At 67.5% G+C, this 11,565-nt stretch overlaps 1 protein-coding gene across 1 annotated transcript; it reads right to left on the bottom strand.

Moving 5' to 3' along the window:
- Window positions 1-1,046: 1,046 nt before the first annotated feature.
- On the bottom strand, window positions 1,047-6,872 carry H696_04796 (hypothetical protein; the record flags this gene model as incomplete). The annotated part of the gene is made up of 8 exons (XM_009498661.1): window positions 1,047-1,673; window positions 2,129-3,241; window positions 3,630-3,784; window positions 4,090-4,404; window positions 4,626-4,701; window positions 4,841-5,657; window positions 5,870-6,238; window positions 6,439-6,872. The coding sequence occupies 8 exons, from the start codon at window positions 6,870-6,872 to the stop codon at window positions 1,047-1,049; spliced, it is 3,906 nt and encodes a 1,301-aa protein (XP_009496936.1).
- Window positions 6,873-11,565: the final 4,693 nt, after the last annotated feature.

Genomic DNA, 11,565 nt, shown 5'->3' with positions numbered 1-11,565 from the left:
CTCTCTCCCTTTCTCGCTGGCTCATCCGTCTGCCGATGCTCCCTGGGATCAGGGCAGGAAAATGAGGCCGGGTGGAGGATGCCGCATGGCGATTGCGGTTCCTCTTCGTCTATGCTCTCTTCCAGATGCAGAGTGGTCAGACCCCCCCCCCGAGGACGGCACTCTCTTCTCGGAGGGTGTCTCAGGAGGGCCAATAGAGGTGTTGGCGCTCTCGCGCTCCAATGGCAGGCCGCCCATCCTCGGAGAGGAGGAGGCACGACTCTGGGACTTCCGAATTGAGGGCAGGTATATCATGCCGGGGGTCGAGTCGCGACCATTTGCAGGGCCGCCAGGAGCAAGGCCAAGGGGCGATGGTGTCCAAGTGGTCGTTCGTGACAAAACAAACCACCGGCCCGCAGGGCGTCCAGGTGGGCCAAAGGTTGATCCTCTGCGTTACACCTGGACCTTGGCATTCTGACTCACGGGTTTTTTCCTTTCAAACCACCCTCCCTCGATTGAGTCCCCCCCCCCCCCCCCCCCCCCCCCAGGTCCCTTACCTTTGGGCGCACACCTCGGCCTGGCAGGGCGCCCCCGCCTACAGTTGGCTCGGTTGCGGCCGCGCCCCACCTTGTGCGCGGGGAAACAGGACCACTGTGCGCTCTTGCCGCCACGCTGGAGCGCAATTAATGTAGGCCGCCGCACTCTTTTCGACCCTCGACCCCCCTTTCTCCCCCCAGCACACCTCTCCGGATGGGGGGAAAAGGAAGCAGGCAACAACAGCAGTGCACCCCTCAATTTTGGGGCTCGACCAGAAAACCAGGCGGCTGGCCTCAGGGGGAGACGTGTGCCTTACGCGTGTGTGTCAGCTCCGGGTGTTGCCCCATGGTCGAGCCGGGGTGTGTGGGAGGGGGGGGGGGTGCCCTGGGTGTTGTTGTCTAGATTTATTTTTTCAGCGTAACAAGCGCCACCACGCCCCTGCACCTACCCCGCCACACGCCTCCAAGTGTGTTCTTTATACGCATGAGCGCTCACAGGCGTGGCGATTCGGTGGATGGGAATTCGGGCTGTTACATGGTTTCGGGAAAATTGGTCCCAGACACGGTCTCCGCCTCGGCGTAGTATCCACCCCCGGCGTGCGGCGAGGGCTGCTGCTGCTGCTGCTGCTGCTGCTGCTGCCGCTGAGAGTGGTGGTGGAGCAGATGCACACCGACCGGGTGGCTGTGGCCGGCGTGGAGCTGCTGCGGCTGGTGCGTTTCGCCGCCGCCTTCCACCGAGTGGACAGCGTGCATTAGTGGAGGCTGTTGGTGGTGGGCGACGTGCTGCTGCTGCTGCTGGTGTTGGTGTTGGTGCACAGCCACAGCACCTCCAATCATGTGGAGGACATGTTGATGCGGGGAAATGTACTGGTCGAGGGCCGTGGCCGCCTCGGCCACTGCCTCCAAGCCGCCATTATTGCCGCCAGCAAGCAGGTGGCCCGCCTGCTGCTGCTGCTGCTGCTGCTGCAGATGGGGATTCTTGTCAAAACTCGGCGCCATCTCGGCCCGCATGTGGTACCCGGTGGCGGACTCGGCCGCGGCGGCGGTGGTCACATACGAGTCGTCCCCGCCCCCCCGGCGGTCGACCGGTCTATGGGAGTGGGCGAAGCCCGAGGAGGAGGGGACGGTGATCTGGGAGCCGTGGGAGGGGTAGTCCCACTGGCGAGGGAGGGCAGCGCATCCAAACAGGGAAGTGACAAGGTACGCCGCATGCGCCAGCCCCCCGACACACACACACACACAGACAAAGCGGGCACCGTTTTCGAGATCCCGTCATAAGACAGTAGCGAGGACGTGGGGGGGATGGACGCAAAGCAGGAAGCAGGCATGGATGTCAATGACCGGCATTTCTCGGAGCATTTGTCCTTCGACTGCTGTTGGGCCGCCGACTCAGGAGCCCCCTGACCCCTTGCCCCGGGTGCGCCCCGCGCCCGCACCCCCTCCCCCCCTGTGGCCCCTGCTTCACGATGATATTCTCTCACGCAGATTTGAGCAGGCCTGCCCCCCCTCGCCCCTCCGTCGCCATGTGGTTCTCTCTCTCTCTCTTTCTCGGGCGAGGAGGCAGACGTGAAACACGTCCAAGAGAGAGGGCGGGGAGGTAGAGAGTGACGTACCACCGGCTGAATGGAGGCGCTCGCCGGCAAGGAGTCAAAATTACTGAGCTGCTGATTCGCAACAGCAGCGGCGGCGGCGGCAGCGGCGGCGGCAGCAGCAGCAGAGGACGCTGACACGCCTACGGCCGGCGCCCCGCCGGCGCCGGTGCTGTACGGAGAGGCCGAGCCTGCGGGGAAGTGCCCCCCGCCAGGGGCCAGGGGCACCGGCGTGGCAAAGGCCATGCCGCCCCCGCTGAGGGGTGACGAGTGCAGGGCACCGCCACCGGAGCCCACCATGCCGACGGGGGGCAGCATCAGGGCCGACCCGCCGCCGGGCGGCAAGTGCTCATGCCCGGCGTTGCCGAGCCCACCACCGGCCGCACCGGCGATCCCCCGCGGCAGGGCCGACTGAATGACATTGATCAGCTCGTTGGCGCGGGACAGGAGCTGGGAGTTGATGTTGGACGCGGCGGCGGCCGCGGCGCCGGAAACCCCAACCACCACCCCGGCCCCGGAGTAGCCGCCGACCACGCCCGAGAGCGGCACACAGGCGGCCGACATCTCAAGCACGCGCTCCTCGAAGGCCATGCGCACGGCGATGGTCACCGGCCGACCGAGGTCCGCCCCGGCGCTGACGGCCGCCGCCAGGTGCTTGGTCCGTTCGAGGCGCGTCTCCGAGGCATATAGCCGAGCCACCCGCAGGAGCGTGTGTGCTTCGGCGTCGGTGGAGATGGCCACGCTGCGGCGGGCGGCGGCGGCGGCCGCGGCCGCGGCCGCACCCGACCCCCCGCCCCCGCGCGCCCGGCGCGTCGAGTGCCGCGAGGTCTCACACTCCGAGGGGACCTGGATGCCGGCCATCAGCAGCAGAACCACCAGGCGCCGGCGGCGCTCCCGGCGGATCTTAATCCACGCCATGTAGTCGGCCCCGTCGCCGTCGAGGCCGACCGCCCGAGCGGCGTCCATCTCGTCGAGGCTCGGCGGCCCGCCGCCGCCCTCGGACGAGTCGGGCAGGAAGCGCTTGTGCAGGGTCTTCCACCGGTCACGCAGCATGCTCACTGCGAAGGGCGGGTTGGACCGGTGGGCGAAGCCGAACTCCGGCGAGTCGAAGATGCGCTGCCAGCTGCTGGTACCGAGCTGGTGTGTGTGTGTGTGTGTGTGTGTGTGTGTGTGTGTGTGTGTGTGTGTGTGTGTGTGGGTGTTCATGTGCCGCCGAGGGGTGTTAGCCGTTGGATGGGTGCTGACTTGCGCTGCTTTCTTGGCTGCTCGCCTCCCCCCCCCCCACAGACACAGGCACGCATGCATGCGCGTCTCATGCCCGGCTCTTGATCCCTTCCATGCTCCCTCGTCCGGAGCTGAGCAGGGGGCTTCGGGAGCGTAGAGGGAGGACCCCCATCCCCGCTGCCGCCTCCCGGGCAAAAGGGCTGCCCCTTGCACGCCCTCCACCCCTGCTTTCGGGTTGCGCGGAAGGCATATCCCCCCTTGGGCGAAAACGGGGACACTGGAGGCCAGGCTCCAGACGCACCTTTGTCGCGCCCTCGATCAGTCTATAGGTGTCCAGGAAGTTCCACTTGATCAGAGGCCGGCCGTGGTCCTCCGGGTGGCGGATGCCGGCAACGATCCCCACCACCGGCCCGCGGTTGGAGGAAGACGTCGTTCCGCCGGCCACACCTGCCTTGTCTGACGAGAGAGAGAGAGAGAGGAACAGAGCAGAGAGCCACCAGCGGCCGTTAGCCCGTCCCGCAGTGAGAGACAGCAGAAGGGGCGCAGCATGGCACACACACACACACACACACACACCGGGGGTCAGCAAGGGACATGCGCGTGCCAGGACAGGGTCATTTCCTTCTCCCGCCTGCCTGGGACGGGAGCCCGCTCGATGGTGACACACTGCCCACCGCTCCCCCTCCTCCCCCCGGGCCCCTCTCGACCGGTCTCCCTGGCGTGGTGTCTCCCCCGTGGGGTGGGTCTTCTCGCAGACGCACTCTTGTCGGGGGAGTCCTCATGCGAGGAGCCCAGGTAGTCCGTGGCCTCGAGCGCGTCGCTGGAGTAGAACTCCACCGACAGGGTCTCGCCAATGGAGTTCGGCTCGTCATGGGAGAAGTCCTCCGGGTCCGCGGTGGAGGTGGCGCCCCCTCCGCCGGACGGTCCACCAGACCCGGCACCGCCGCCGCCCGGGGGAACGACCGAAAGACGCCGGGACTTGGCCAGCTTCTCGGGGGGCGCCGCTTCGCCGGAGTTCCGCCGCTTGACGGAGAGCGACCCGCCGGCGGCACGTTTAAAAGTGTCATGGAAGCATTCTGCCGGGCAAAGGAGCCGCCACGGCACCGGGAGTTAGATGGCCGCTGGCAGGCTCGGCAATGCGGCCATGGACAGTCCAGTGACAAGGGGAGAGAAGGGTCCTCCCCTGCCCCCCCACCGCCGAGCGCAATGTATGGATGGCCGGAAAAAAAAAAGAAATGCCAGGAAAAGGGGAACACCCCACACGGCCTGGACGCCGCACACGCGCATGCTGACGTACGGCTCTCAAAGTCCCCGAAGTCGAAGGCCAGGCGCCGGAGGCCCACCACGCGGCCGGGATCGGCCAAGCCAGCAAGCTGCGATCGAGTTAATGTCCAGAAGTCTTAATAGAACACTGAACTGGAGTCCCGCCCCATGCGTTCTGGCGCGGTGTCCGCCCGGGGGCGGGCGCGTGCGGCGACGACGCCGCGGCCGGGTGTGTCGTTGTGGGCATACCTTGCTGCCAGGGGATGGGGAGGCTGTCCGGCCGGCGGCGGCGGCGGCGACGATGGTCCCGGCGAAGCGGGCGTAGCATTCGGCCAGGGTCTGGTGGTCATGGTGCGGTGGGTGGAGCTGGTGGGCGTGGGGGTGGTGGTGGTGGTGGTGGTGGGGGGCATGGTAGGCGGCGTGGTGGAAGTGGCCCCCCCCGCCGGGGGCCATGCTGCTGTGGAGGCTGCCATGGCCGGCGACGACGGCGGCGGCCATTGTGCCGCCGGCCGAGGCCGGCCCCCCCGCGCCGGGGAGAAGCCGGTGGTACGGGTCGTAAGAGCCCTCGGAGAAGAAGTTCGGGCAGGTTTGTCCCAGGCCCAGGCGCCGGAGGGCCTCCCGGTCCAGGAGCTTGAGGGTGGCATTCAGCTCGGCAAGCGGGGGGCTGGACTCGCCGGCGGCCGCGGCCGCGGCTGATGCCGGGCACCGGCGCCCATGCAGGGCACTGCCTCCGGCTCGAAGGTCCTGCTCCAGTTTCAGACTTTCTGAGGGGGAGATGTCGCGCGTGCGGCAGGCATCCACAACCGCGAGGCCAGTGCCACTGCTGCCACTGCTGCTACTGCTGCTGCTGCTGCTGCTGCTGCTGCTGCTGCTGCTGATGGTGGTGGTGATGGTGGCACCCCCAACGCCGGATCCGCTGCCCGAGGCCTTGCCAAGGCGCAGGGCCAAGTACCGCTCGCACAGGGCCTGGCCCAGGGCCCAGACAATGTCGCCCTGGCCCGGGGGGAGAGCCGCGCAGAAGGCGTGGCGCGCGAAGGTCAGCATCACTTGGCAGCTCCGGTCGAGACTTGGGTTACGTCAAGGGGCCGTGTGTTCGTGGCCGACATGGATTGGCCCGGGGGAGGGGCAATCGGGAATCGGGAATCGGGAATCGGGAAAGGGCGAGCACAGGTCCACCGGTGTCAGAGCGCAGGAGCCAAAAGCGGGGGGCTGCGCCATGCGCATGTGGCGAGGGCAGAAGGACAGAGTCTAGCAGGATGGTGGGCCGCATGTGCGTACCCGGACTGGTGGGCTGCCTCGGCGGCGCCAGCAGCAAGGCGGAAGGCCGCATGCCCGGCCTCCACGACGGCGGCCGCCGGGTTGTCGGCAAGCGAGCAGAACGGGCTCCCGATGAGGGCGGCCGAGGAGGAGAAGGACTGGATGAGCAGCGAGCTCAGGCGGATGTGGAGATCCGCCGCGAAGACTGCCAAATTCTGGTAATACATCCCGATGGGGATCTTGGCCTCGCTGGAGTCCGCTGGCGTGGCCCCGGCGGCCGCCGGGGTGGTGCCGCCGCCTCCCTCAACCTGCAGGGCGCGGTATCCCGAGCGGAGGACTTGGTCCTGGACTTTGTCGAAGTTAAAGAGGACGCTCTCGATGCGCTCACGACTGCTTGCCGTGGGGAATGCCCATGTGGTGGAATTGCCATGTCAGCCACTTTGGATCGCATATTGGCGCGGGGGCGGGGGGCGGAAGGGGGGGCCCTCTCGCGAGTGGGCCCCCTGCCGGGCCGAAAGGAGGCAGGCATCTCCAAAAGCCCTGTATATATATAACTATGTATCTCCCTCGCACATGCGGAAGAGGCGCACCCGGAACGCATGACAGAGCGCAGTTCCGCCAGAATCCCGAGGGCCAGGAGGGTGTGGCTCGGGTCCCAGGATCGGCGAAGGCCATTCCAGATGTCATCATCTGTCAGCTGAACTACCGACTCGAGGGGCTGCTCGTTGATGATGTCCAGATTGTAGGTGTGCGTCAGGGCCAGTTGCTGTTGCTGGTGCGGCTGCGGCTGCGGCTGCAGCTGCGGCTGGTGGTGGTGGTGGTGGTGGTGTTGCGGGAAGTGCTGAGCTTGCAGTGGCAGAGTGGCCTGGGGCTGCGAAGTAAGCATGGTTGGAATCGCGGGGAGGGGCAGCAGCCCGTTGGCCAGGCCCGGTGCCGGGTGCAGCAGTGGCAGGCCGCTGACAAGACCCCGATCGTTCATGAAGAGAAGCTGCGGCTCTGGATGGTGTCCCGAGCTGGGATCCATACTGGGGGGGGGGGGGGGGGGGAGGGGGCGAGGCGTTATGATGTTGTTGGGTGAGTCTTTCGGCTTGCTCTTTTCGTGCTTTCCTGCCCTGTATCTCTCTTCTTCTCGTTGCTCTTCTTGCATCTCTCTCCCTGGCTCTCCCTCTTTCGCTGGATCTCTTGCAGCCTCTCAAGCGTCCCACCCCGGTGGCCCATTGTGGAGCCTGAGTGCGCCGAGGAAGGCACATGAGGGGTGGGCATTGGATGTGGACGTACACGCGGAAGCGTGAACGTGCTCGCTCTTGCCGGGGGCGGAGGAGAAAAGGAGGCTCAATGGAAGTCGAGGCGGTGGTGTGTGGCTGGGCAGGCAGGCAGGCGGGAAAGGTGCATGAAGTGTGGTCTTGGAGAGGGAGGAAGGCAGGGGCAAAGGGTCTTCATGACCTCCTACCGAGGGAACGGCCACTCTGGATGCCTTTATAGCCGCCGCGTGTGTCAGGTGCGGCGCACGTTGCGGAAGATCACTCAGCCGGGAAATGGGGCAGAAGTGCGGCGCACGATGGCACATTGCCCGGCCCTTCGCGACGCCGTGATGGATGTGCCCCCTCCCGCCTCTCCCGCGCCTCGGCTCCGGCTTGCCCCCCCCCCCCCCCCCCCCTCCCCCGCCCCCGGGGGGGAGGAAGGGCACAGGGGGGAGTCGCGGCGAGGCATTCCACACACGGCGTGGGGCAGCGCACCGCACGATCAGTCCCTTTCGGCGCCTCGCCATGCCGGTAATGATGCTGCCCGGGCCAGGTCCCGGCAACGTATCATTGCGGGCGATTGCCTGGTCCTGGGCGAGTGTTGGCGGGGGAGGCTCCCACTGATGGTGGCGTGGTGAGGGCGTCTTGTACCCAGGGGCGCGAGTGGGCTGAGCTGAGATGGGGGCGGGGGGCGGGGGGCACACGGGCCGGCTGGGAGCATGCCTGAGGCCATGCCTGTTCCCCCAGCAGCCCCCCCTTCCTTGCGTCCACCCAAGGAGGAGGGGGGCCGGGGGCGAATCGGCCCACCGGCAACTAAATGGCAGCCCTGGCCCTTACACATGCGTGTGTGCCCGTGCGCAGGCGTCTCTTCCTGGCACTTTCCAGGGCCGTGCAATCTGTTTTGAGCTCGTCAAGCTGCGTGTCCTGCCCGAAAGGCTGAGATCCGCCAAGGAGGGGCAGGTGAGCCAGGGCCGGGCCAGGCGGGGAGCTGAAAGTCCCCGGTCATTAATACGGGCAGGAGGTTGTGCCAGGGGCAAGATCCTCCAGGAACGAGCCCAAAAGCCCCCAGCATGACCCCCCTACCGAGGGCCTTTCACATTGATCTTCCCTGGGGCTGAGGCGGCCGCAGCGGGTGCGGGGCGCGAGTGCGGGGGGGGGGGGGGGGGGGAGGTCTTGGCGGCAGCACATGCGCGAAGTGACACTCCCACGCACATACACCCACCAGGGCAATGTTCGACCGGCGATCTGGGTGGTGCAACACCCGCACGTCTGAAGGGCATGGTCTTGGCGCGGGGAGCCAGGTCCTGGCCCGAGGCCTGGCATGGGAGGCGTGAAATCAGCGGGCGAGGCGCAGCACAGGAAGACGCATTCTAGAGGCAGAAACGTCCGGCGAGGTGCGCAGCCCGCTGGGGGGTGGGGTGGGGTGGGGTGGGGGGGGGGACGAGGAGGGCCTTCGCCATCGGGTGTGCGGGCCGTGCGAATTCCCCGGCCAGCCCCCTGTCCAACTCGCTTGAATTTCTCACAGCCCGAGGGCCGCCAGTGTTGCCGGTGCACCGGGCCCCCGCCACACGAGCGCACGCCTGTACCATGCTCTGCCGTGCGCTAGATGGCCCCCTCTCTGCCGACTGGCCGGGAGGCGGGGCCTCCCCATCCACCAGTAAACCTATGCGCGGCAGGGAGCCGCAGGGGGGAGCGTGCTGCCGCTTGGCGTCGAAAGCACGCGGCCTTGGCGCAGGCGTCCAAGCCTGCCAGACGCCCTGAGCGCGATCGCGCGCGCGCGCGCGCGCGCGCAAGGTCATGCACCTGTCATCGCCACCCCAGTCGCCAGCAGTGTCGCGTCCGGGGATGCACAACGCTGGATCGGCCGCCAGATCGGCCTTGGCGAATGGGCAGAGTCAAATCGCGCAACACATATCCATCTCTCAGGGGCTGCTCGGGAACACATGACGCGATGGAACCATCTTCGGCCTCCTTAGCATCCCCCGGGCGTCTCACCAAGGGCTGCTTCCGAGCCAGGCCGGGTGTCCTCCTCGCCGGCACCACTCTCCTGCCCCCCCCCCCCCCCCCCCATCCAGGACCCAGGTCGCCCGGTCTGTGGGGATCTTGCACGTAGGAATAGAGGGGGATTCGCTGTCACTTTGGGGAAGCACGTGCGTGTATGTATGTGTGTGTGTGTGGGGGGGGGGGGGGGTGCTCGCACGGACAAGGCTTGTGCATGCGACTCGGGTGGCGCAAGAGCCCGCGGCCCACCTCACGGCCGTACAAAGACGCATGTGCGTGTGCGAGCATGGGCTTCGCTCGAATGCAAGGTTATTCTACGGCGAGGAGTGCCGCTTCTGGGAGGACCGGATTTGCCCCCGGGACCCTGAATGCGGTGCATAGCCCCTGCCTGCCGCCACCTGAGCACCAGTACCGGAAGGCGCGCCCGAGAGGATGCGCGGCTGGCCCCTTGACCGTCAGCGAAAGGCACGGTTGGTCGGCCGTCTGGAGAGTCTGCTCCTCTACCCAGTCGGGTCATGGGCATGAGGGGGGGGGGGCGGAGGTTCAGCTCTGGAGCCACTTTGGAGGCCGTGACCCACATGAGTCCAGGGCGGCGGTGGCGGCGAGTAGGAGGGCGGTCCCGAAGAAGGGGCCGAGACAGCCCCGCGTAAGGTGTGCCGGAGGACCGTTGCACCGGCCAATGTCGGATCTGGCGCCACAACGGCTGGCTGGCTGGCTGGCTGGCTGGCTGGCTGGCTGGCTGGCTGGCTGGCTGGCTGGCTGGCTGGCCGGCCGGCCGGCTGGCTGGCTTGACCAAGCAACTCGGCCCCGATCCCCGGAAAAGCAGCACCATCCTCGTCGGTGATGCGCGCGCGCACACACGCGCGCGCGCGCCCGAAAAAGGCTGCCAGATGTGCGCAGGCCGGGGCGCCACCGGGTCGTCCTTCCACCAAGGCCCCCGGGTCAGGACCCGCCAAGGGAAGGGCAAATTAATTGCCTCCCTCGCTGTTAATAGTGCCGTCCTTGCCCTTTGAACCGTGTGAGTGTGTGGGTGTGGGTGTGTGGGGGGACCTCGCAGGAGGCGGGTGCCTTTGCCATAGGCCCCCCAAGGCACCGGGGTGTCCAGCTGCCGCGGCCACCAAGGGGACCGGGCCTTGCCCCCTCTGGCGATCTGGAACGGACTCCATATGAGGGGCAGTGGAATATTTCCGCCGCGCCCTGCGCAGCGCGACCACGCTCATGCACAGGGGCCCCGGCTGGATGAGCACACATCGAGTCAGGAGGCCGAAGGGGCCGCCCTTTTGGATGGACTCCGGGTGCGGCGCCCGGCCCGGAGCCCCCCCCCCGCCCCCCCGCGGATACAACTTGCGTGGCATCTCTCGGCCGCGCCACCCGACCAAGATCCCATGGCGGTCGGACCGGGTATCGCTCGTGGATTTATCCCCCCCTCGCCGGCGGCCGTCCTGCCTGGATCCTCGGCCATTCGCGGCAGGGGAAAGGGCTGCCCTTTCCGCCGGCGGCCGGGCGTGCTTAACATCTACCCCCACCCGGGGGGGGGGGGGGGGGGGGGGGGGGGGGGGGGGGGGGAGGCGGGCGCGGGAGGGGGATCCCCAAGAGCCGCAGGTATGGCCGCCTCCAGACACGGATAGGGCCATGTCCGCTCATGTACCCTGCCGCAGGGAGAAGCAACTTCGGTCGGCGAGCCCATGGCGCATCCAGGATGCCTGGCAGGCGCTTTGCCCTTGGCCACAATCTCCCTCGCCGACTGCACAGTTGTGCCGGCGAGGCTGCACGTTCGCCCGCGCGACGGTTTCCCAATCTACCGGGGGCACCCGGCTCGTTGGGTACTGGCCGCCGCGATGGTGCCGTGGGCAAAGGAGCTCTACTCGGCCCGGTCGCACGGGGCAGACACAACTGCCCTTGGCTTCTTTCCAGTGCGTCGTCCCTTGCCTGCCGGCCCTCTCTTGCCTGTGCGAGGAGAGTGACCGGACGCGGGAGGCCGGAGAGGGGGGGGAGGGGGGGGCGGAGACCGAAAGGGCCCAATCGGGGCCTGTGAGCGTGTGTGTGTGTGTGCGCGCGGGGGGGTCCCACCACGCCAGGCCGCCACAAGGCAAGCGCAATCAGTGAGCCGGTTGGCCGTGGCCTGGAATATGGACATCATTCAGATGGGCAGGCCGGCGCGTCGGACCTGCTTGGCTTGACAGCGCGCGTTCCGGATCGGGGGCGCCTGGGGGGCTCGGGCCGGAGTGGGCATCACCCACAATATAGATACACGTGACATTGCCGGCGCCCGGGAGGCCACGCACATGCTCTGGCAACCATCTGATCGATCTGCGGCATTTTATTTAACAAAGGGACGAGCATTTGCCCCCTGTTCTTGCGGCGGCGGCTGCGGCGACTACCGCGGGGGGGGGGGGGGGGCCATGAGTGGGAAGGGAAAAAGGCAGCACGGAGAGCGAGTCAAGGGGACAAAAGATGACTGCGCACCAGTCCAGG

Source organism: Fonticula alba (assembly GCF_000388065.1).
Source record: "Fonticula alba strain ATCC 38817 unplaced genomic scaffold supercont2.8, whole genome shotgun sequence".
In the NCBI taxonomy this organism is placed as follows: Eukaryota; order Rotosphaerida; family Fonticulaceae; genus Fonticula; species Fonticula alba.
The sequence above is the reverse complement of the archived record's forward strand: the minus strand, read 5'-3'. Positions and strand labels throughout refer to the sequence as shown.